The 25930-nt window shown below is 39.6% G+C and overlaps 1 protein-coding gene across 4 annotated transcripts in view; it reads right to left on the bottom strand.

The window, feature by feature from the left end:
- Positions 1–22889: 22889 nt before the first annotated feature.
- SLC37A3 (solute carrier family 37 member 3) overlaps positions 22890–25930 on the bottom strand; it is a 45475-nt gene continuing 42434 nt past the window's right edge. For all 4 annotated transcript variants that reach the window (XM_036760244.1, XM_036760248.1, XM_036760245.1 and 1 more), the window contains exon 15: positions 22890–25449. In XM_036760244.1, the coding sequence (XP_036616139.1) occupies positions 25366–25449 (84 nt within the window). In that variant the 3' untranslated portion in view covers positions 22890–25365. The remainder of the gene's footprint in view (positions 25450–25930) is intronic.

Below are 25930 nucleotides of genomic sequence, written 5' to 3'. Positions count from 1 at the left end.
TTCCTCATTTTAAGATGAGAAAACCGAGTCTCAGAGAGTTAAGATTAATGTGTTCAAGGTTGCCTAGCTAGTGAGCTGAAGCTGAGATTAACTATATAAATATGCGTATGTAGATATATATTTATACACACATATGTATCTATTATACACACACACATATACACATATACATATATATATATACATATATACATATATATATATATGCCATAGGAACAACATCTTCCCTACTCAGACTAGGCTATTTTGTCCTTAAATGGTATTGAAACTCCTGATCCACAGGGCTAAGGTTCTAACCAATAATAAAATTACATTTCAGCACACTAAACACAGCCTGAGAGGAGTTAAGACGGTTTCTTTCAGGCTTGACTCATACCTCTGACCTGATACTAGCCTGGTAAAGGCAAAGACTGGAAGGTTGTACCCTACTGAATCAATGCTATATCTTTATCAAATATCCTTTCTATGCTGTAGTTAGGTAAAACATTTTAAAAAAACTTTTAGATGGTCCATGAGTGTCTCTTTTCATTCCAGTCCCAACACCGAGTCAGGCCTAGCCCACAAAAATACACAATATCCTCTAATTCAGGGCTGCTTAACCAGGTGTCCACAGCCATCCGATGGGGTTCCTGGATAAGATTCCAGGGGGTCTATGAACTTGGATGGGAAAAATAAAATTAGATCTTTATTTTCACTAGGCTCTAACCAAAATTTATTATTTCCTCAAATTATTGAAACATCATTCTGAGAAGGGGTCCATAGTCTTCACCAGATTGCCAAGGGATCCACAACAAAAAAAATCAAGAACCCCTGCTTGAGACAAACAAAGTTTTATCATAAGTATAGAAGTATTTGGCCCAGTACCAATGACTCCAAGATGGCAAAAGCTTCTGAGTGAAAGAGAGGTCTTTGGAGAGAATGAGGAAGTAGGAGATTAATGAAGTAGAAAAAAGGGGGGAATAGTCAGGGAAGCAGTGATGGGAAATGATAGTTAATATGCTTGGGACTAAAACCACTGAGAACTGCTTCCTTTAAAGGGTCGTGAGAAAAAGAATAAGAAACATGCTGTAGTTGAATCTCCCCCAAAAGCCCAAGTAGGTTGGGAAACCTCAGATAGTAACTCTGGAAGTGCATTTCCATAAAATGTCACCTGAGTTTCACGATTTCGGAGAATCCTGTGACTGGTACAAAAAGTTGGAGCAGCCCACCCAGAAAATGTGGGACAAGGCCCCTGCTAGTCTTAAGATCATAATTCTATGGTTCTGTTTCTGCCACTGACTTAGTTCAGCAAGTAGCCACCTCCTCTCCTACAACAAGCCTAGTGCTGGCTTTACTCTTCTTGTCTGTTTGGGGCATGCGCTGATGGTTAGGGCGACTACCCACTGCCTCCTTGAAGACAATGTTTGGGAGGGTAACAATTCTCCAACTTTGTCTGCTCACAGTTACACTCTCAAAAATTGCTTCAGACCACTAAGAGTTTTTGTTTCTGTATGTTATTATCTAGTGATACTTATTGAGTTAGACATTAAAATGGATAAAATTTTAAAATACTCATTAATTAATTGAAAATAATAATAAATGTACTACATGTTTACATAACATTTTTATAAAACATAACCATATTTTCCAAAACAAAAAATTTTGGGAGAGAATGGCATTGTTTTACATATTTTGGCAAATTTCCCTAATGTCTGGCTTAATGGAAGACAGCTGGATTCACATATCTGCTCTGCATTCAATCTGTTGTTTGGGTTGAAATATATGAAGAAAATCCAGCCCCACACAGATATGTAATTGGAAAAGAGGGGAGTAGTTTAATAGGCAAATAATATCTTGGTTTTATTATGAAAATAGTTTTGACCTCACAGACCCAGTGGAAGAGTCTGCGGACCACACTTTGAGAACCATTGAGGTATAGGAGACATCTCCCTCCTGATACGGACTCTAAGGGATATAAAGCCGAAGGGATTGAAAGCTGAAAGGAGGGGGAGGGTCTTAGAAATGAACTCACAGGCCCCTGTACTAGTAGAATTAGCCCAGGACTTGGAATCAAAAGAGGGAGGGAGGGAGGGAGGCAGGAAAGCAATGGGGAAAGAAGGCAGTTAGGAAGGAAGGAAGGAAAGAAGGAAGGAAGGAAGGCAGGAGGAAAGGAAGGAAGGAAAGGAGAGAAGGAGGAAGGAAAAAGGGAGGGAGGAAGGAAGGACGGAAGGAAGGAAAGAGGGAAGGAAGGAAAGAGGGAAGGAAGGAAAGAGGGAAGGAGGGAGGGAAGAAGGAAGAAAGGAAGGAAAGAAGGGAGAGAGGAAAGAAAAGGGGAGGGAGGAAGGAAGGAAGGAGGGAAGGAAAGAGGGAAGGAAGGAAAGAGGGAAGGAGGGAGGGAAGAAGGAAGGAAGGAAAGAAGGGAGAGAGGAAAGAAAAGGGGAGGGAGGAAGGAAGGAAGGAGGGAAGGAAGGAAAGGAGGGAAGGAAGGGAGGGAGGGAAGGAGGAAGAATGGGAGGGAGGGAAGGAGGAAGGAAGGAAGCACATAAGTGCTATTATCATCCTCTTTTTAGAGATGATGCACCCAAGGAAGTTAGAGGTTAAGTGACTTGCCCTGGGTTATACAGCCAGTAAGTTTCTGATACTGGATTAGAACTGACTCCAAGCCTAGCACGCTATCCCCTATACCTCCCAGTTGCCAGATAAAGAAATTGAGGCCCAGAGACAGGAAGTAATTTGCCCAGGGTCATACATGTTATGAAGTAGTAGAACCAGTATCCAAACCTAGACCTCCTGTTTCTTACCAAGCTTTCTTTAAATTGGCCTTACCCTCCACTGTTTCCCTGTTTTACAAGGCAATTTAGCTCGTAACCTTCCAACCTCCTTTTCCATAAGGCTTTACAAATGAGTTTATTCTACGCCAGTGTTACTCCTGGCTGCCACCCCTCTTTGACTGACATGGAAGTCAAGTGTTTGCTGATTAAGGTCTTTCTGAGGCTCTTTTGCTCTCTTTGTTATAGTGATTGATTCACATTGGTTGAACTTCTGTACAAAATTATTATAATTTGTGCCTGTCATTTCATCTATCTATATCCCATTTTCCATCATCAATCTAGGTAAGATTGGAATCTTTGCTTAACAAGTTAATGATCTGATTGTACACAAACATCTGAGTGATTCAGAAATGACCCTCACATCAGTAATAAGTTGTTCCCTATCTGTTCAAATATAATCAATTTCATTTTTTTTGTTGATGTCATTCAGTGCTTCTCATGTCTAATGTTTTCTGATTCTTTTCACAAAGAAAGTATTCATACTTCATGCAGCATAAAGCTTCTCTGTAATCTGCAAGTTTCTGGTCTTTCTCATGCCTTATTCCTGATGCATATTCCTGGTGCGTATTTTTCATGGTTTTCACTTATTCCCATCTTTGAAATGGAGTCTCAGAGTATCAAAGTATGTTTGTTTATTTTGGAAGATTTTATCAGGTTCTGCATATAATTTCTTTACCCCTTCGTTCTCTGTAACAGATGATGGTCTTTTTTCCTTTTTTTCTTTCTTATCTCTAAAATGTTATTTATTATATGGGATAGCTCTCTGGGAGGGGAAGGAGGAAGGAAATTATAGTGATATTGAAAAAAACAAAAGATATTATTAAAAACTTATACAGATGCTTGATAATTGGGGGGAAAAAAGAAGGAAACTTGGGAAGACTTGTATGAATTGATACAGAGTGAGCTAAGCAGAACCAGAGTAACTTGTACAGTAACAACTGCAGTGCCAAGACAGACAGCTTTGAAAGACTTAGGGACTCTGACCACCCATAACTCCGGAGCACCCGTGATAAAGGATACTCCTCACCTACTGAGAGATAGAGAGCTGATGGTCTCAAGGTACAGAATGAGACATTTTTTTTGAACGTGGTCAATGCAGAAATTTGTTTTGCCTGACTAAGTATACTGGTTAAAAGAGTCTTCCTTTTCTTTCCTTTTTCTAATGTGGAAAGAAGGGAGGAGAGAAAATAGACTTTTGCTAAATGAAAAATATTTAATTTTTTTAAAAGTGGAAGGGGGTTACTTAAGGACTGAGAACCGTTTGTATTTGCCCTAATTTCATGGTTCCCATGAAAGTTTCCCATAAAGGTTCCTATAAAAAGGCCCTAATTTCTCTATTAATTAATTACTAAAGTCTCCTCATAAGTTACTGAAAATGTATATTCAGGGTATGGACTTTTCCCACAAAAGGAGTCGTATTTCTAGTATTTCATTTTTCAGCCATCCCAGTGTGTAATTCCCTATTATCCCCATTGGATGAAATCCAAATTCCTCCGTCTGTCATTTAATGACTTATGTAAACTGCTCTCATCTCCCATCTTCCCCACTCAATGGCACCTCTCCACCTACTTTGGTCAAGACAGTCTCTTTCCTCTCACTCCTCTCCCCACTCTCTTCAGGGCCTTCCTATCTCAATTTCCTTACGGATCACATCCTCCAATCTCTTCTTCTTTAGTGAGAATAATGAGATGAAAATGAATGAGTTGAAAATTATTCCAAATTACTCTATGCTGAAACTGACAGATAAGCTGACAAAGTGTCTGGAGAAAGTGCATGATAATGAACCCCAAATTACAGGATCATAGATTTAGACCTAAAAGGAATCGTAGAATCATCTAGTCCAATCATCTCATTTTGAAGATGCAGAAACTGAGGCCCAGAGAAGCTGGGCTTGCTCAAGGTCACCCAAGAACAGACTTATTTAAGTAATGAGCAGCAGAGTTAAGCCAGAATTCTTTGTCTCCAAACCCAGTACTCTATCCTCTGCCCCATGCAATCTTTTTTGTCCATTCTTCTTGAAATCAGTACTGGCGGTCCAGAAACTCCATGAAAAGAGGTGAACACCCTATTTCCATCATGAGAATCTCAGAGTGATGCTATGAAAATGAATTATTAAGGGTAAATCAGTTAAATGTGATTATTTGATATCTGCTTTGCTGTAGTTAAAAATTATACCTTTTAATATTCGGGTCAGATTTTATTGCTTTTGGCTAAAGGCCTCTGGAAGATTTATACAGCCCAGAAGAAACTGCAGTGTAAGTGACAGTTTTAGAGTCAGTGAGAGTTGCAGCAAAAATCGGAAAAATTGTTAGAATTTGAGGGGAAATTTTTAAAATGAGGTCATCAAACCAATATATCACTATAGGATTCCAAATAACTTGGATGCTGATTTTGAAATAAGCAGTGTAATAAAAGAAAATGAGACAAAACTTTACGTAGATGTATGCATCAGAAATTTGCCAACATTAAGGTAAAGGAATACTAATTAGATATACCCCCCTCAAAGAAGATGGCATTTCCAGACCTCGAATTATGCTATCAACCAGTAATTATCCAAACTCCTGATACTGATTAAAAACATAGAAAAGTAGATCGATGGAACAGACCAGATAAAGAAGAATCAGAAGGAACTGGACAAAATAACCCAGTGTTCTAAAAAGCTGAGGACATAATCTACTTGGGGAAGAACACCCTATTTGACAAGAATTTCTGGGAAAACTGAAAAGTAGTCTGGCAGAGATTCAATTTGGACATCACATACCACAGTAAGCTTAAAATGTTTTCACACTCTGAATGTTAAAGGTTACACTATAAAAACAAAAAAAAATGAAAATAGGACCAGATGAGTACTTTTCATAGCTATGGTTTAAGGGAGAATTCTTAACCAAACAAAGAACAGAGATGCTCATAAAATACAAAATGGATAATTTTGATTACATGAAATTAAAAAGTGTTTACATGAACAAAACCAATGCAACTAGCATAAGAAGGGAAACTGTTGATCAGGAAAAAAATCAGCATCAAATGTCTCTGATAAGGAAATGTTATCCAAGATGTTTAGAGGAGAACTAACAAATATGTAAGAACCATTCATCAATGCATGATTGTTCCAAATCACTAATAATAAAAGTAAACTGAAACAACTGAAATTTTATCTTATAGCTAGAAAACTGGCAAAGGTACCAAAAGATGGAAATAGTTAATACTTCAGGATCTGTGGAAAGACAGGGCAACTAACCAATACACTATGGTTGGAACTGCTAGGCATATACCCCAAAGAAGTTAAAGACAGAAAAAGACATCAAATCTTTGTAGCATCAAAGAACTAGAGACAAAATAGATGTATTTTTTGAGGAATGATTAAACAAATTGTGGTAGATGAATATAATGAACATGGTACATGAAGTAATGGAATATTACTGTGCCATAAGAAATGGTGGCTATAAAGAATACAGAAAAGTACGGGAAGACTTCAAAGGAACTGACAAGATGAAGTAAATAGAACCAGGCAAACAATATACAAATGACTACAGCAATGCAAATTGAAAGAACAAACACAACCTGAATGATGCATAATCATCATAATTATAAGTTCGGCCTCAGAAGGAGAGATGAGAAAATGTATCTCCTCCCCTTTTTTTTGCAGAGGTGGGGGACCATGGGTATGAAACACCTAATATTCTGTCAGACTTGTTTGATGTATTATTTAGTTTTGATGAACTGCTTTTTTCACCTCTTTAAAAATTTTTTTATTATAGGGGATAGGTTTTAGGGTCAGGCAGGAGGAAAGAATATATTTGGAAATTAAAATGATGTAAAAACAAAAGATATCAATACATTTTTTTTCAATAATTACTTCCAAGAAACCTCTATGGGGGAATTTAGACTCATTGGGCAGAATACAAGTAATAAAAAAAATAATAAAGGGAATTGTAAAGCACAGGAACTCAGATAAAGCTTTGCAGACCTAGAAGATTCCAGCAGTATCTGCCTTTGATAATTTTCTAAGCAGAGTGGGGAAGAGGACAGCCATAAAGGTGCCTCTCAATTTGGGAAAAATCAACCACATAAAGTGATCAGCTACAATAATGTTTAATTATCCTCTGCCATCTGTAGAAATGTGAGCCTAACATAAGCAACCTTTCTAACTTAGTGTTCTGATCTACGATAGATTAGCATCTGTTTGTGAGTTTGCTGGCAAGTCTACAATGTTTTCTGTATTTTCTGCCAGTTCTTTTAGTTTGCCAACACCTGCCTTATCACCCCTACTTGACCTGAATTCTCTATCAGGACCCTCCCCACCCCCAAGCCCTTCTTTCTCATATACCTAGTTTCCAAAATAACTATTTCCAGCCAGTGCTGGATCCCAGTTAGCCCTCTAGGCCTTTAGAAGTGACCTGCCCAGATGACTCAACCCTGGGATGGGGATTGGGGGTGGGAGTGGAAATGAATAGAGATCTCTAAACATACACAAAAAAACCTGGCCTTGCTCTCTGCAGGATCATTTTCCAGCTCATTATTTTCTATTTTAACTGGGTCACTGACTGGTCCTTTTGACTCTGTATCCATTGTTCTCAACTACCCAACAATCATCATCTGTGGAAATTTGTTGTCCTTAATGGGGCTCCTTTTAACGGGATAGATGTGGAATGGATGGAGTAGGATGCTCTTGTTGGCTGATACAATAGAGTCTGTTTGAGTTGCCTTCCCTGCCGTAAGAGCCTCCCAAAATAACTAGACTACATTCTCTAAGGCTAGAGAGTCAGAAGCACCTTGGTTCAAGACCTATCTCTGACACACACTAGCTATGGGACCTTAGGCAAATCATAATCTCTCTCCGGAACCCTGATGACTCTCCAAGAGTTTCTGACTCAGTCTTTTAGTCACCCAGTTGCAGCCACCACACTCATTCACCCTCATCACTGGGGCTGGGTTGAATTTTTGTCCAGGTTTGGGCCAGATCTTGCCACTATGGTTTGGCCCATAGTGTTTTGCCCACTCTCATTCCATCTCCAACCTACATCCTCCCCCTAAAATTGATGACATTAAATGTGTTATGTATAATTTCTGTGTCAGCTATAATTTCTTTTTTTGACCATACCTTTGATTTTATTAGCATAGTGAACTCTGTGGTGAGCAACCAATGTAGAAATTCATTCTACCAATGTAGATTGGTCTACAATTTATAGTTTTAGTGAGTTGAGAGCATTTAGAGTTTATGTGACTTACATATGGCCCAACAATCACTATGTGTCAGGAAGGATACTTACACTGAGATCTGACTCCAAGGCTAGCTCTTAATCCTTCACCATGATGCCTCTTGTAATATGTGAAATAAAATTAAAATTAGACAGGCAGGCTTCTGTGTTTCAATTCCAATTCTTTGCCTATCTTGCTCAGTGGCATTGGACCTTAGTTGTATTCATGCATTGGTACAACAAATGTTTACTCCTCATGATTCACCTCCCAGGTGATTCACCTCTAAGGGTGGGGATGACTGAGGAACAATGAGTCTTTTTAAGTTTGCTTCATACAGGAGATGATTAGCTCTCAAACTTCTTTTCCTATTTCAGATTTTTTTTATAGCATCTCAGTATAGACTAGTGGGTAGTTAGCATGGAAACCAGTTAACTTGGTTCCTTTCCTTGGCTATAGACGAACCCCTCCTCCCAAAACTAAGGCAGCCATTTCACTAATAGGGGCTAGTAGCCACAAGAGAGTTCAGATGAAAGCATGTATAGTGTGGTACAACCCACCCCCTTCTTAGGAAAAACATCTCAAGTACATGTCCTATTGGTGGTAGGTTAGGAATGCTGGCTAGACATATGAAAGACACTAAGTAATGAAGACTTTTTTTTTACTAGGAGCCTAGGGAAATGAGGATTATAGTACAAATGTTTCTAACTGTAGCTTTTAGTGGACTAGACATTCAAAATGATTCAATAGTATGACATGGAAACAAATAAACAAACTACCTTATCCAAACCCTAGTGCTATCCTTTCTACCTCCTCCCCACTAGAAACTTGGGTTCTGCCCCAGAACCACCCAGAGTTCTGATTTTGTGTGCCATTACTTTGTTATTTGGGCAGCTAGGTGGCATAGTGGATAGAGTGTCAGGCCTGGAGTAAGGAAGACTCATCTTCCTAAGCCCAAATCTGGCCTCAGACACATGTTAGCTATGTGACCCTAGGCAGGTCACCTAACCCTGTTTGTCTCAGTTTCCTCATCTGTAAAGTGAAGTAGAGAAGGAAATGGCAAATCACTACAGTATCTCTGTCAAGAAAACCTCAAATGGGGTCATTAAGAGTCAGACACCACTGAACATCAAGATTATGTTATATGATTCAATGTCTTTTGTTTTGAACTCTGGTGGGGGCTCTTGGTTTTTGAGTGGATGCTGAACTGGAATGCTTTGAACCTGGAATGTCTTTTCTGGGTTCACATGTGAAGGGGTACCCTAAAAGTTACACTAGTTATTCCTTTTATTTATTCCCTTACTGAAGAATCAACACTGGGAATCACTACCCAATTAACCCTCAATTCCTCATCTCAACAAGGATCCTTTATTCAGAGATCTTGGAACTTCTTCACAAGCTGGTAGGAACTGTCCCGACCATTTTCATGTTAAGGACTAGGTACTGTATTGTACATATTCACATTAACCAAGACATTGACACCCTCCAACCAAGAACCTAATGGACCAAATCTAGGTTCTCTACACTTACTCCTCAGCTGCACTATCATGCATCATTCACACTTTCCAAATGCACTCATACTCTCCATACTTTCCCTGACTGGCTTGCTACACTCTTTACAACTCTACCAAAATTACTCAGAGAGCCAGCTCACCAAAACCTCCTCACTATTCAGGGATGTGGTGCAGCCAACTCAAATAGCCTCTGAGTATTTCCGCCAGAAAATCAGGGTTGGAGATTTATTGTGTTGTTGGTTGCCTGGGCTTAGGGAAGTGATAGATAAAATGTTAATAATGCTGATGAAAAGCATGTTGTGCATGCAATGCCCACAAGCCCTACTCCCCAGGACCTGCAGTTAAATGTTTACCAGCACATGGCTGCAATAAATCCACCTTACTGCTTTAAAACTCCAGGGAAATTAAAGACGGTTGTCAGGCTTGGACTCCTGCTTAGGACCATTTGTATTTCCCCCATGTCCAATATTACCATACCTATTAGATTCCCCTAGTGAGATATACACTCCATGAAGGCAGGGATTATTTCATTAATCTACGAACTAGAGTTGCTTAAGTAAAGCAAGTGCAACCCTGTCACTTCCTCCCCCTCATTTGGACATTTTTACTAGCTATCCACTATGCCTGGAAGTCTTTCCCTTCTCATCTGCACTTCCTAGCTCCTTCAAGTTTCAGCTGCTATAGAAATCCCTTTCAGATTTGCCTTAATTCTACTGCCTTCAACTTGGCCTGGATATCTTGTTTGTACAGAGTTGTATGCATGTTGTCTCTCCCATAGGACTAGGAGCTCCCTGACAGCAGGGACTCTGTGTGTGGTTTTTCTGTTTGTTTTGGCCTTTTTTTGTATCCCCTGCCCTTAGTGAAGTGATCAGCACCTAACAGGCACTGAATAAAGGCTTTTTGACTTAACTGCCTACTAAGCAAAGACTGTGCTAAGAAAAGGGATACAAAGACAAAAGCGGAATAAGCCATGACCTTAAGGAGCTTACATTACAATGGGAGAGACCACATACTCTCTCCTCTCTCTCTATCTCTCTCCTTCTCTCCTCTCCCTCCCCCCTCTCTTTCTCACACACACATATACATATATTTATTTCAATATATATGTATACGTACACACACACACACACACATATATATATATATATATATATACATATATATATATGCACACTATATACCAAAGAAATACAAGGTAGCTTGAGGAGGGAGGGCTCAATTGTAGCCTGAGAAATCAGAACAGGCTCCATGTAGAAGGTGTCATTTGAGCTGAGATTCAACAAGAAAGAGGTGGTGATGGAGAGCTTTCCAGGAATAGAGGGGACAGCCAGTGCGAAGGCTTACAGTCGTTGTGTGAGAGTCACAGCAAGAAAGCCGGTGTCACTGGATTAGAGTAGTCATAAAGATGAGAAAAATATTAAAAGACAGGAAATAAAGGAAAAGGCCGGCTTCCAATGCCAAACAGACGAATTTATATTTGATTCCATAGGTAATAGGGAGCCACTCAAGTTTGTAGAGGAGGGGCTTTTATTTACTGGGTGGATGTGATCAGATCATTGATGTAGGAAAATCACTTCAGCAGCTGTGAGGAGGATGGATCAGAGTGGGGAGTCACTTGAAGCTGGGAGGTCAAATGGCAGTACACTTCGATAGTCCGGGAGAGAGGTGATTAGGGTCTCAACTAGGATGGTGACTGTACTAGTGGGGAAAAGGGGACTGATGCAAGAGACATTACAGAGAACAATTCAGGAAGATTGGCAACTAATTAAATATGTGGCACGAGTAATATCGAAGAGCCAAGGATGATACCAAAGTTGTAAACCTGGGTGGCTATTCAATATTCAATAGCAAATGCTGCTGTTGTTCAGTCATTTCTCAGTTGTGTCCGACTCCTCATGACCCCATTTGGGGTTTTCTTGGCAAAGATGCTGGAGTGGTTTGCTATTTCCTTCTCCAGTTCATTTGACAGATGAGGAAACTGAGGCAAACAGGGTTAAGTGATTTGCCTAGGGTCACACAGCTAGAAAGTGTATGAGGCCAGATTTGGACTCAAGAAAATGAGTCTTCCTGGCTCCAGGCTCGGTGCTGTATCCACTGCACCACCTCACTGCCAGTTCAACAGTAACACAGACATTCAAAAGAAAGGTGGGGAATAATGAGCTCTGATTTGGACATGCTGAGTTTGAAATACTCACAGGACATCTAGTTCAAAATGTCTAGCAGGTAGTTGGTGATATGTGAATAAAGCTCAGGAGAAATACCAGGACTGGGACCAGAGAATCAGCAGCATAGAACTGTAATTGAACCCGTGGGAGCTGAAGAAGTGACCACATCGGGGATTATACTCAGAAAAGAGGGTACTGGACAGAGCCGTAGGATATGCCCACGGTTACGGAGTGTGCCATAGAAAATGAGCCAGCGAAGAAAACTGAGAAAGGAACAGGTAGGAGAAGAGCCAAGAGAGATTAGTGCTGTGCCATGAAGACTCAAGAGAGGAGGGAGTACAAAGGAGGAATGAATGGTCATTGGCATCCTATGCTGCAGGGAAGTCAGGAGAGATGAAGATTTAGGAGAGGTTATTAGGCTTGGCAATTAAGGGATCATTGTTCTACCTGCCTATGAGATTTCTGGGAGGACAACACAAGGTAACAAATATGAAAATGCTTTGAACTCTTTAGTGCACCAGGCAAAGAATCAGAAGCTAAAGGAAAGCCCATTAACTAGGAAATGGCTGAACAAGTTGTGGTATATTAATGCAAAGCAATGTTATTGTGCCATAAGAAATGATGAAAGGGATGGTTTCAGAAAAACTTGAGAAGACTTGTGTGAACTGATGCGGAGTGAAGCGAGCGGATAATTTATACAATAACAAGAAACAAGGCAGGACTGTTTGCTCTGAGTCAGTCTTAGAGCCAGTCCCTGGAGACTTAGTGAAAGGCTCTTTGCCTTTCACCTCCTGACAGAGAGGTGATGGATTCAAGATGCTAAATGACACATACATTCTTGGACATGGACAATGTGGGGATTTGTTTTTATTTGATTTTGCATATTTGTTACAAAAGTTTTGCTTTTCTTTTTTCTTGGGGTGTGTGTGTGTGTGTGCGTGCGTGTGTGTGTGTGTGTGTGTGTGTGTGTGTGTATGTATGAAATGAGAGGGGACCTAGGAGTAGGGTTGAAAAAAAAAAGGAAAGAAAAGATTTTTTTTTTTTTTTGAAATGCCCAAAAGAGAAGGAAGGCCAAAAGGAATCACAGTCAGGACAGATTCAAAAGTAATGTGTTGGATTTGTTACATACTTAAAACTAAAAGCAAGCTGCATATAATAAGATTTATCATTTCATTTGAAAGCCTACTCTTTCTGTTCTACCCTGTATATAGAAGTGCTCATTTTAGTTGGTTTGTTAAGTTCAGAATAAGGAAAATGGGAGGAAAAACCCACAAATGCCATAGGTCACGCCCCATCAAACAGTAAATTCCATGGAAATGTTGCACACTGCGGCTTGGAAATTTTCTGCGATCCAGAATACACTCACCACAAGATTTGACCTGAGTACAAACATGAAGGCTTTCTCTCCCACCTCGTCTTGTTTCCTGCCACTGATTATAATACTACAAGACATTCTGGATCTTGGCACATCCAAAGAACAGGGTGTGTTGTCCCGCAGAGCAACAAAAGATGGGCTCCCTCCCTAGAACTCTGAATTGGAACACTTACTCTGGTGTCGACATGCTACATCACCGTAGGCAAATCATCGAACCTGCCTTGGTTTCTGTAAAGTGTCTTGGAATGATTCTGATTAATGCTATAGGAAGCCCTCGGTAGATAAGCTGGCTCAGAAGAAGTCACTATGGGGACACGAGCATTTCTGAGGACAGGGCCAAAAGGCAGGGGGAAGAGAGAAAGACTATGAGAGAGGAGCCCTTTCTGAGAGTTGGGACATTTTGCAGGCTTCACTCCAGTGGATCCAAGGAAATCAGCCCTTCGTAGGTGGCAAAGAGGAAATGAGCCTTGCCCTGAAGGCACGGAACAAAAGAAACAGCAGGGGAGAGCTGGACGAGGGTCAAAGCCTTGAAGAGCTGAGAGTACATGAGAACCATGGACTCTAGCTGACATGGAACTGGGCGAAGACACAGGTGACTCATTAACCAGAAGCATCATTTTAAACTGTAGTCTATGAGATAGGGCTCACTGTAAATAGTGACTGGAACACAGCAGGGAAGGGCTAGTAAAGCTTATGCCTGAGGATGAGGGAAATGGATTTCTCTTTGGGGCACTGTTAGTGGGGCTGGAAGAAAAGGATCATGGGACTTACCAGTCAAGAGACAAGAAATGAAGCCAGAGACCCTCAAATGTCCTGGAAAGTAGAGATCCAAGGGGGTCTTAGAGTAGCAACGATAATAACTGACATTTATCTAATGCTTTAGGTTTTGCAAAGTGTTGAGCATGGCACACCTCATTTGATCTTTACAGAAACCCTATGGGGTAGGTACTACAAATATTATTATATTCATTTTACAGATGAGAAAATTTTAGAGAATTCAGAGAATTTTAGTGATTTGTTCAAAGTTACACAGCTATGAAGTGCTGGAAGCAAGATCTAGACCTGATTTTCCTGATTCTCAGTTCATCATTTTTTCCATTTCACTAAGAATACAGAGAAGACAGAGGTAGAGACTGTCAGAGAGCTGGGTAGGGGACGGTGATGGGGACACACAAAATGCGTCAGGAAGGGCCAGTTCAAGGGAGACAGAGCACTTAAAATCCAGGACTGATTTTCCCAAGTAGGATAGATGGGTCAATCTGTTCCCTAGTTTCCATCCAAACTTCAATCTTTCCCTTGTTTTCCAGACCCACCCAGGGTGCGATTCTGGAAAAAGCAAAGAGCCTTTCACTAAGTCTCCAGGGACTGGCTCCAAGACTGACTCAGAGCAAACAGTCCTGCCTCCTGCATCCTCAGCTTCCCCTTTGCCCACATCCCAGCAGCCGCAGCGTCAGCACTCTAGCTGAACTGAGATGCCGCGGTGAGCAAGCTGTGGGGAGGCCTGACTCACTCTGTCCTCAGTCACTTACATCACTGCTGGAGCCGACTGAAGGAATGATGAGTCACCGGGAGCTGGGGATTCTATTCCTAGCTCTGCCAAGGGCACGGGTGTTCTGGCAGACCCCTTGGCACCTTCCCCAGTCCTCCTTTCCCAGTCTGGCTGCCAGGATACAAGTGCTAACATGTAGAGGGTGCCATGAGCTTCTCAGACACGAACCTTCCAGCTTCTATTGGCCTCCCTTTCTCTTAATGGCTCTGATCAAAGCTAGAATTGCAATCATCTTGCTTTCATCCTACAGACAGACCAGTAATAATAATAATAGCTAACCTTTCTGTCCACTTCAGTATCTTTGCCAAGAAAACCCAAAACGGGGTCACGAAGAGTTGGACATGATTGAAATGACTGAACAACAAAAATATATTATGTGGCACACACTATGTGCTGGGCACTGTGCTAAGCACTTTATAATTATTATGTCATTAAATGTTCACAACCACCCTGTGCTGTTACTGTCTAATAGGTGATATTATATTATCTCCATTTTACAGATGAGGAAAGTAAGGCAAACAGAGGTTAAGTGACTTGCCCAGGGTCACATAGCTAGTAAGTATCTGAGGCTGGATTTGAACTCAGGTTTTCCTGAATCTAGGCCGGCACTCTCTATCCATTGTGTGACCCAGCCAGAATGGAGAACTATTCCAGGAAAAGGAAGGGTTTGTGGAATTACCCAAATGAATCACCTGATGATTTATTTTAGCCCCAAAGACCCAAGTATGTCTAAGTTTAAATTCTGGACCCCACAAGCAAGACTTAGATAAATACCTACAGACCCACATAATTACAGAACAGAATTTATGACCCATTTACTTAACTCCCACACATGTTGCCACAACTTGATCACTCTCAGGGTCTGAAGAACCCGAGTCACATAAAACATGCAAGCATCCCGCAGCTGCACGTAGACAATAGAAAGCTCAAGGAGAAAGTGGTTGTGGTTTCTCACAAATGGCAGGAGTCACAATCGGGGAATAGACCAGTGGGTCAGTCCAGAATGCCCCACAGTCAGCCTACTTTTATATTGACTTTGTATCTGTTTCGTATGTGTACAGGAAGACTGAGGTTTTTCACTAGCTTCACTATAAGCAGGCTTTGCTGCCGTTGGGTATCAAAATAGGAGTGTGAGCTAGGTAGGACACTGACCTTGCCTCCTTGGGTTACCTTTCGTTCTGGCTGAAATGAATTTGCTACCAAATCGAAGAGGCTGTGCAGTGCCTATAAAAGTGGTTAATCTTAAATTATCTATGATGGCTTTTGACCTCCAGCCCAGACACAGGACCATAGGACTAAAAGAAAATCTCTAATCTTAGCCTGTGGCCACTCTGATTTTTGTTAGCTGCAGATTGAAGAGTGGTCAGCCTGCCCCCTTAAAGGCACAATACCCTAGCACACCGGTGGCCCAGTGGGGAGCCAGCCTCCCAGTGAGGAGCCGCCATAGTTAAGAGCAGCAGGATCATCATCCAGCCTAGGTTGGCGCTGTCCCTGCACATGTGGGCCCCCTCATGTTTGACCCCTGTGCATGCTTACTCTCCCCACTAATGATGGATCTATTTGTAGGAGAGTGTGCTCTGCACACTTGTGGGGAGGGTAGTGATATGATAACATGCCATTGCAAATCTTCATTGAATGCCTTCATCCTGAACAAACTGTGACCTCTGGCTGACTAGGGAAAAAGCAGACATTGGTGAAGGCATATTAAGTTATTCGTTTGATGGGTTCTGGACCTGTAGAATACCTAGAACCTATGTAATGGGATCTCACGTGATTTGGCTGTGATGATACACATGTGCTTGTTATTCCATTAGAATGTTACTTTCTTGAGGACAAGGATTGTCTCACTTTATATATGCAACAGAGCCTGGCAGACAGTAGGAATTTAATAAGTGTTTGTCAATTGCTATACTGGGGACATTTTATGTTTTTGAGTAGGGAGGGCTGGCATAAAATGCAGGTTATTCTAACAAGTATAAGGCAGACAGGATGGGGAGAAACTGGAGGCCAGAAGGCTGATAAGAAGCTATTACCATAATCCAGATAAGAGATGATGCCACCAGGACTAAAGTGGTGGCGGGTATTAATAGAAAGAGAAAGTGAGTTAAAAATAAAAACCATCTCAAAGAATCAGCAGAACTTGGTCATGTAGAGGGAAACAGATGAATTTTAAAAAATGACCTTTTTAAGGTTGTGAATGGGAGCAAGGTCCTTTGTGGTACCATTGACACCAGAGTCGGGGTAAAGAGGCAGTCAAGGCAAAGACAGGGGAGGAGGATGGAAGTGCAGAGTTCAGGGAGCAGTAAGGAAGCAGGTTTACCTAGAATTGTAAAGGGAAAGGTAGGTGAGGGCCAGACTATGGAGATTTTAAATGCCTTCTGTCCACCAGGAACCGGTGAAAATTTCTGTGAGAGGTAGAGAAACTGGTGCTTCATGAAAATTTTCTGGCAGATGTGTGGAAGATGAGTTGGAGATGGGCGGGGAGACTGGAAGCAGGAGAAGCAAAGTGGTAACATGACTGTATATCCAGAAAAGGCCAGATAGGTGGTAGAGTGGATAGAGCTTTGAAACAGGAAGACTCTTCATGAGTGCAAATCCCACCTCAGACACTTACTAGCTCTGGCTGGGTGACCCTGGGCAAGTCTCTTAACCTTGTTTGCCTCTGTTTCCTCACCTGTAAAATGAGCTGGAGAAGGAAATGGCAAATCATTCCAGTATCTTTGCCAAGAAAACCCCAAATGGGATCAGAGGGTCAGACACGACTGAACAATAACATATCTAGTAAGTCTCATAGACTCAACAAGAAAATTGAGCTTTCTCAATAACTGAGTTTTCTGAATAAATTGCATTAGCAAGGTACTGGAGTATAAAACAAACGCATAAAAATCATCAGAATTTTTTTAATAGTAAAAATCAGGAAAAGTTGATAAGAAAAATACTGTCTATAATACTGACAAAATGCATCGAACACTTGGCCATTCAGCAACTAAGCACACCAAAGACAATTTTTTTTTGGAGGGGGGAAGGCAGGGCAATTGGGGTTAAGTGAATTGCCCAAGGTCACACAGCTAGTATGTCAAGTGTCTGAGGTCACATTTGAACTAAGGTCCTCCTGACTCTAGGGCTGGTGCTCTACTCACTGCACCACCTAGCTTCCCTCCAAAGACATCTTTTAAAAGATTTTAGAAGAAAAAGAACTGGATAGTAAGCACAATACCAGAGAATAGTTAGGTGGAGGCTATAATGGTAAAAATGTCAAAAATTTTCAAATTAATTTATAGACTTAAGGTAATACAAATTAAAATACTAATGGGCTACTTTTTTAGAACTGAACACAATATCAAAATTTACATGGAAAAACAAAGGGGCAAGATAGTGAGAATTATGAAAAAATTTGAAGGGTAACATACCTAAGCCAGATTTCAAAATATAACAGGATTATAGAAGTAAGAGAAATGATAAAAATTATAAAGAGCTAACAAGAGCTTTAGAAGTCAGTCTAAGTCTTTATTTTACAGATGAGGAAATTAAGGCCCGGAGAAGTTTAGCGACCTGCCCAAAGTTACACTGATGATCACATGGAGCAGATCTCTATTCAAACACAGGTCTTGCCTCCATATCCAGGGTTCTTTCCCCTATGCTACTACGTCTCTTCACATCTCACACCACATACAAATTCCAACTGGGCAAACGACTTAAATATTAAACAACTATTACGACTAGAAAATATTTTTCTCCTGATATTTTATCTCAACTGTGGATTCAAAATTTCATCAAATTATTGGATATGAATTAAATGAATTAGACTTCTTAAGAGGATTTTGCACAACGAGAATAAAAAGATGTTTCACAATTTAAAACAATGTAGGCAAAATAGGAAGGAAACAGATAAGAATGTGGTAAAAATGGAGCTGGTAAAAATGCAAAATTCACCATCTACAAAGAACTGACACGCATTTACAAGAGTAACATTCATTCCCCAGTGGATAAATGGTCAAATGACATAATGAGGCATTTTGAAGAAGGCAGCCCAAATTATTAATGACCACTTGGAAAAAATGCTCAGACTAACAGAGAAATATAAATTAAAAACAATTTTTAAGATACCACCTCATACCCTGAAAGTTTTAAAAATGACAAAATTTAATATTGGTAGGACTCATGGGGAAAAGTGCAGACCTATTATATTTTTGGTAAAATTGTAATTAGTATAGTCTTTGAACGTGCAATCTGGCAACATATAATGAATTAGTTACAATTTCCCACATACCCATTTAAATGCCCAACAAATCCACCATTATCCTAAGATTGTTATTAGTAGAGGAAAAATTTAAAATATTTAGAACTGCTTTTTGTTATATCAAAAACTAAAAACCACCTAAATGCTCAGTGATTGAGAAGTAGATGAATAAATTGTATAGAAGACCAATTGTTGTGCTGTAAAAAATGACAAATACACAAACGGAAACATAGGTTGGATCTTAAAGATTTATTGAGGATTTCCCCCCATTCATTTTTTTTGTGTTTATACTTGTGGGAAAAGTTTGTAAGCTTATAATAAAAGATTATTTAAAATACTGATGACTAAGAGATCCATTTACAGGTTGCAAATCAGTGATAGGAAGGTGATCTGCTCTCTAAGGAATTGTAGAAAGGCAACAGAGGGTTCCGGATTTGCCTTCGGAAGAAATCTAGCTAGACACCACAAGGCAGCCCTCAAAGAAATAAGACCCTCCTATGATGGAAGCCAAAGGTGTAAAAAATTTCAAAAAGCTGTCGAATGTAACAGGGAAAGAGAACTGTGTTCACTGGATTCTGACAAGAAGCGGTCACTGGTGTCTTTAGGGCAGTTCACAGTGGAGTTAAGAGAATAAACATGCTGTTTTCAAAGGTTTGAAGAGTCATAATATACAAGAGGATTAGGTACCCTGTGTCACCCCAGGCAGCAGAATGAAAACTACTAAGAACAAATTATATGAAGCCAATTTCGGCACAGCATAATAAAAAACTAACAAACTGAACTGTCAGACAACATACTTATGTTGATCATAATGCCCCACAGTAAAGTTCCCACTCACTGGTAGTATTCATACAATAACCCAATGACCTATTGGGATCATTGTAGAAGAAATTCCTATTATTAGGTGAAAGGCTGGGTTAATGATTTCTAAGGTTCCTTCCAACTCTCAATTCTATGATTCTAAGCCAGACTCCCAGGATCAAAGAGAGAGTGGTTGATGAGGAAATGGAGGTAAGTAGGTACAGACTGCCCATATGAAAGCCATTTGTCCTTGAAAAGTAGAGGATAAATGAGATGTTAGTAATGAATTCTGGGAGCAAATGAAGGCTTTTGGGGGGACTGAAGAAATGTTGCTTAAAGGTTAACATGATGGAATGTCAATCAATCACTCAATTTATTAAGCCCTAAATAAGCATTCCCCCCTTGGAGACTAGGGGGAAGGATAAGATAATACATAAAAACAGCAGTTTTAAGGAAGAAGGGTAGATAGCTAAGGGAGCTGGCCCCAGAAGATCTCGGTGAAGTAGGCTGGAAGACATCAGCTGTAATTAAGGGTAGAGAGACGGAAGTGGGAGTTTAAAAACAGAGAGAGGGTATGAGCAAATAGACAAAAGGTTTCTATGAAGCCAAAATGAACAGGGTAATAATAAAAACAATGTGGCACCGTACGGAAACCTTCTGCCAAAAAAAATAACGGATGACAAGGTCTTTGAAACTTTGTCTCCCTCTGCTGAGCAACAAGGCATAATACAGTGACCTGCTTTCCGAGCTGAGTGGTGATTAGAAATTTAAAAGTTTTTTTGTGTACACTCCAATTTTCAGGGTTTTGTTTAGGATGTAAGTATTTTAATATATACTATGGGTGTTAATTCATACACTTTGATTCCTTGATAGATATAACAGAAATAACTTCGTTTTGACTAATAGAAGGCAAGGCATAAAACAGGTAAAGTTTTCACAAAGGTGCTTGCCATGCCATGGCATATATATTTATATACTATTATTAATAATTATATTTTATATATAGTACAATTTTTAATTATATATATTTTAATATCCCAAGGGATACAATGAAAATATGGTAATACTCCAGTCTAAAGATATTATATTGAGTGTCCCAATCTCCAAAATACTAAAATACTTTTGAAATGAGATCTAAGACCCCTCAAGATCAGCAGCAGCTATTCCCCAATAATGAGTAAGCAGCTAAGTACAAAATTTTCCAAACCTTTGCAAACCATAAATAACTACATGAAAACATGCCCTAAATCACTAGTACTATGGGAAAAAAATGTAAATTAAAACAATTTAGGCTTCACATCACACTATGCAAACTGATGAAAGACAAAAAACTGGGAACAGTCCATATTGGAGTAGGGGTGGTTCTGTGGAGACAGACACACTAATGCAGTTAATGGAACTGTGAAGTGGCTCAATATTCTGATTTGTTTGGAAATACGCAAGAAAAGTGACTAAATCTACCATACCCTTTCATTTGTTATGAGGTATGTATCCCAAGGAAGACAGACAAAAGTAGAGATTCAACATATACCAAAATATTTATAGCAGCCATCTTGTGATACTTAAGAAGTGGAAACAAAATGAATGCCCACTGATTGATAAATGGCCACCTTCCCCTTCTTCCCCCCCGCCCAAAAAAACCAACTACGGCATATGTATGAATGTAATATTCTGTGCAACGAAGAAATGATGACTTTGAAGCATTCAGGGAAACACGGCAAGATTTGAACTGACACAAATAAGTAGAACTAAGATACATGAAAAGCTCACTAAAAGGAGCTGACCTCTGAGTAAGCAAAAAATCAACGAAGGTCTTAGAGCAGGGATGACTCCTTACTTATGGCAGAGAGGTGGGGACTAGGATAGAATGTTATAGTCAGACATAGTCTCTAACATCGAAGATGCTTTTTTTTGTCATAAGGAGAGACTCAATAGGAAATAACTGAAGTAAAAACAAAGAACATCAATAAAACTTTTAAAAGTTAGCCTGTCAATCCAAGATATTACATGCAGTTGGGCAATCTCTGAGTTAGTCCAACAGCTCAAAGATCTCAGATAGACGAGCTAAGCTCAAAATTTAAAAGGACTAGAAGAGTGGGATAAATGGCATTTGGAAAATAATGCTGGATTTTCAATCATCTCAAGATGCTCCTCTCTACATAGACAAAAATCTACATTCCAACATTCTTCCCAATATATTAATACAGCTTTGAAGCATGAAATAATCTCAGAATAACGAACATCATAGGTAACCCAAAGGGCGATGTAGATGCATAGCAAGAACAGGCTGTAACATATGCATGATTTTAAACAAGTATTCAAAACACTATCAGCCAGGAAATGTGTGATGAAGGAGGTAGGTCAAGTCATACAGCAAAAGGGAGGGATAACCTTAAGTCTAGATCATTTAAGTCTAAACAATGATCTCTAGAAACTCTTTTTGCTCTACTTTTTTTTTCAATGCAATATTCTGAAGGAAAAAGAAAGTTAATTTCCTTAAAAGACATAAGCAGGCTATAAAATTCCCAAATCACAGAACACCTACCTAGCCTATAGATAGAAACTGATTTAGTGTTAATCAAGTATTCCAAAAGAAAGGAATAAGGAAAAAAAGGCTAAAATAAGAGAATAAGATTTCTTATTAAAAGTCCCACAAGGTAAGCATGTCTTGATCAGAATTTGAAGTAAAATCCAGCTGAAGGAGAAACTTAGGACATACAATTCAATCAGTTATCAAAGTAATCCCTTGTCCTTTTGATCGTGGCAGTAGGAAAAGGATCAAAAAGGTGTTTTTAAAAGGCCAAAATATAAATGAAACAAACTCCAATGAGAAAGCAGTGATTTCAAGCTAAGTAACTATCTTAGGCACACTAGTTAAGCTAACTTAGATCTCTTAGCAGATAAAAGCAGCTGGGAGAAGAATCTCACAAAAAAGAGCAGGCCAAGCACCAGTCTTAAAGAACCCATTACATCTATCAGCCAGAGAGACCCTCCCACCCCTCAGCCCCCAAAAGGTGAGAATGTGAGAATGAAAAATGTAAACCCGACATTAATCTGGAAAATCTGGGCCTGAAGGAGGTGTGAGAACACAGGGTTAGAAAGCAGGAGAAAGGACACTGCCTTCCTCTAAAACTATGGGGGAAGCGAAGAGGAAAAGTAGAGGGCTATGCAGGAGGGAAAAACTAATGAACTCACAGAAGACAGTTTTAATTTTCTCAAGGAAGAAACACAAAAATCAATTTCATTTTGTAAAAAAAAATTTATTCATGTGACCTCAATTTTTAACATCATTAGAATGTTCCCCCACTTGATTCTTTGAAGAAACCCAAGCCTCTTCATATTTTTAAAAATAAAAAGATTAGGAGCTTTGTTTCAATATAACAGGCATCTGAGAACCTTCTGTATAGCAAAGGATAAAGGCATTTTATAGGTGGCCTTCATTATGCTACATTTTTTCTAAAGGGAGATAAAACAATAGGAAGTAAAAGGTACATACATGTATGTATGTGTACCTGTATGTTTATAAATTTACATATTTGTATATACACACACATATTCTTTAAAATGTATCCCTCATTTCAGATTGTGTAAGACCAAATAAGTTATTTCATATCATGATGAAAAACTCTTAATGATACATTTGGGTCAGAAGTACACAGAATTATACATCTTTAATTTTCCCACATGGGTTAAGACTTGATAAAATAAGGGATAACATGGGTCCTAAAATAATACAGATTATTTAAGAAAAAAACTCTCTACACTAAATGCCAGAAAGAAGTAAAGATTAGATTAAGGTTGGTTTATTACCTGTAATTAAATCCAAAGTATGCAATTTATCTAAACTTAGCTGAAAATAGGCCTGATATTAGACAAAGGGGAGGGAAGGCTCTCAAACGACATAATAGAAATGAGGCCATCACTTGTCTGTGTACTAAGGGGAGAAGCCATGAATCCTCCCAGCACTGTAGGATTAGAGCCATCACTGGGCAACATTCAATGTCCCAGAGAATCTTAAGGCACTAATAACATTCTAATTCTTACAGCTCACACAATGAAATGCTTAAATACATAAATTTAAAAAAAACCATTAATTTACATACTTTAAAAATATAAAAAGTCATCACCCGTATAATGGGTATAGGGGTGTAGTATTGCTTGCCTTCTCAGTGGGTGAGGGAGTGGCTGGAGAGAAAGAATTTGGAACTGAAAATTTTAAAAAATATGTAAAAGTCAGTATATTTTTCTCTTCCTATGACTTCCAGCCCTTGTTCGCTCACTAAGAAGGTTTCCCTTTTTGTCAGCATTAAGCAACAAACTGATTAGAAATCTGGTTGATTAAAGTGATTCTTTCTCCAAGTCTATAAACAAATAACCTCAAAAATTGCACATTTCCCCCTCCCCAGCTAGCTAGTTTACATAATTTAACCCCGCCCTACCAACCATACACACAATGACCTTAATGCTGGTGACTAGCATAGAATGCCCGTCTTTGGAGAGGGTTTTCATTTTTCTATAAAACAGCTGCCTTACCACTTTTCTAATGTTGATTCTCAACTGTCACATGCTCCCATCCATACCTAAGTTCCCGCCTCCTTTCCAATTCTGAAATGGCTTAAGGAGCTCACCTGGAACAGAGATCAATCTCCTAATAATAGGGCTGAGGATTATAACTCATTTACATTAGTTACTTAAGTCCCCTGGCAGCAAATATGGGCCACTACATACTTCAGTTGCTAGTTATACTTTGGAATGTCCAAGATAATTAATCTACCTTATAAGCCCCTGAAAAAGAAAGCTAATCAGTACTTCCAGGAGTTGAAGTAATTCTTAATGAAGCCAAGTCAATTGAGAGAGTGGCCATAAGAATGAATTAAAGCTGGAGAGCTGGTGATTAAGTTATGAAGCATGTTGTATCACTTTCCCCTAAGAAGTGAAATACCAGAGGAATTTTTCAGTCAAGGAAGACATAAAACAATTCTCAGGTCCAACTCATGTACTTGATCGAACAGAATGCTTCCAGATCACTTATTCCTGTAATTCATTGCCACCATGGACAAAACCCATGGCAAATCACAGTGCAGAAGAAGCTCACTGATACAAAACCATGGTCCTCATCTTCACTTAACTTTCTGAAGCTGAAAACTCATGATTTAGTGTTGTTTGCTGGAGAATAGATGCAGCTACCAAGGTGACAGGTATAAACTTGAACAAGGTCCAGAAGAGCAGGAGAACTAAAATGGAACATCCTGCAGCCCTAGAGGCCAGTCAGTCCATTTTTATGTAGTGTAGACAGCTGCTCAGAATGTGCTTCTCCAGTGGCTGAGAATGTTGAATGCTGGGTTAGGCTTAACTCAAGTTTTATGCCAAGCCATTTCAGATGATTTCCCCTTCCCCCAATAGCAACAACAACAACAATAAAGACAGCTACCATTTACATAGCACTTTAAGATTTAAGTGCCCTACATAACGTTATCTCATTTAATCCAGGCAACAACCTGGGAGGCAGAGGCAGGGAGAGGTTGTTAAGTGGCGTGCCCTGGGTGCAGCTGTGAGGCAGGAATAGAATTCAGGTCTTCCTGATGCCAAGTCCAGCAGTCTATCCCACCAACTAGCTTCCTCCAAATATGGTGACTTAAAATGAAATGACAGTCCAGTTTGAGTCCTTTTGATTTTTCTACAAAAGCCTCTCTCCCAGGCGCAATGGTCATTCCCTCAACGTGTGCCTTGTCTTCTTAGCATAAGAGATCTTACATCCCTCACTATTAATGGTGAGATGAACAGAATCGTACAACTTGTCTGCAAAAAGAAAACAGCATCAGAAAAACACAAACATTAATTTCTCCTAGAATATTATAGAAAACCCCATCTGGATGGGTGCAGTCACTTCTCAATTGGTACGATCTCCATTCTACGGAAGAAAAAACTGAGGCAGAAAAATAATTTGCCCATGTAACAGATCATTGATGGAATTAGGATTAAACAGAGGATTTTTAAATTATTAATCCTGTTTTCTTTCCACCATAAGCACTAGAAGGATGACACGAGGCATTTCCAGTGCCATGAATATTGAGACTTATATGGCCTTGCTAGAAGCAGGGTACTACTAAAGAGTGCCAACTTGTAGACAGTGGAAGGTACCATAGGGAAGTAACATGTCTTCTGTGATAGCACAGAAACACAGAGTGGCATTTTTGTACCCACTCTCACTGCCCACCACCATCTTTATCCTAATGTTTTCAGTCTGGTATTCACTTCAATAAGCTAAGCAGAGGTTGAG

Source organism: Trichosurus vulpecula, chromosome 5, assembly GCF_011100635.1.
Source record: "Trichosurus vulpecula isolate mTriVul1 chromosome 5, mTriVul1.pri, whole genome shotgun sequence".
In the NCBI taxonomy this organism is placed as follows: domain Eukaryota; kingdom Metazoa; phylum Chordata; class Mammalia; order Diprotodontia; family Phalangeridae; genus Trichosurus; species Trichosurus vulpecula.
This window is presented reverse-complemented; position numbering and strand designations above follow the sequence as displayed.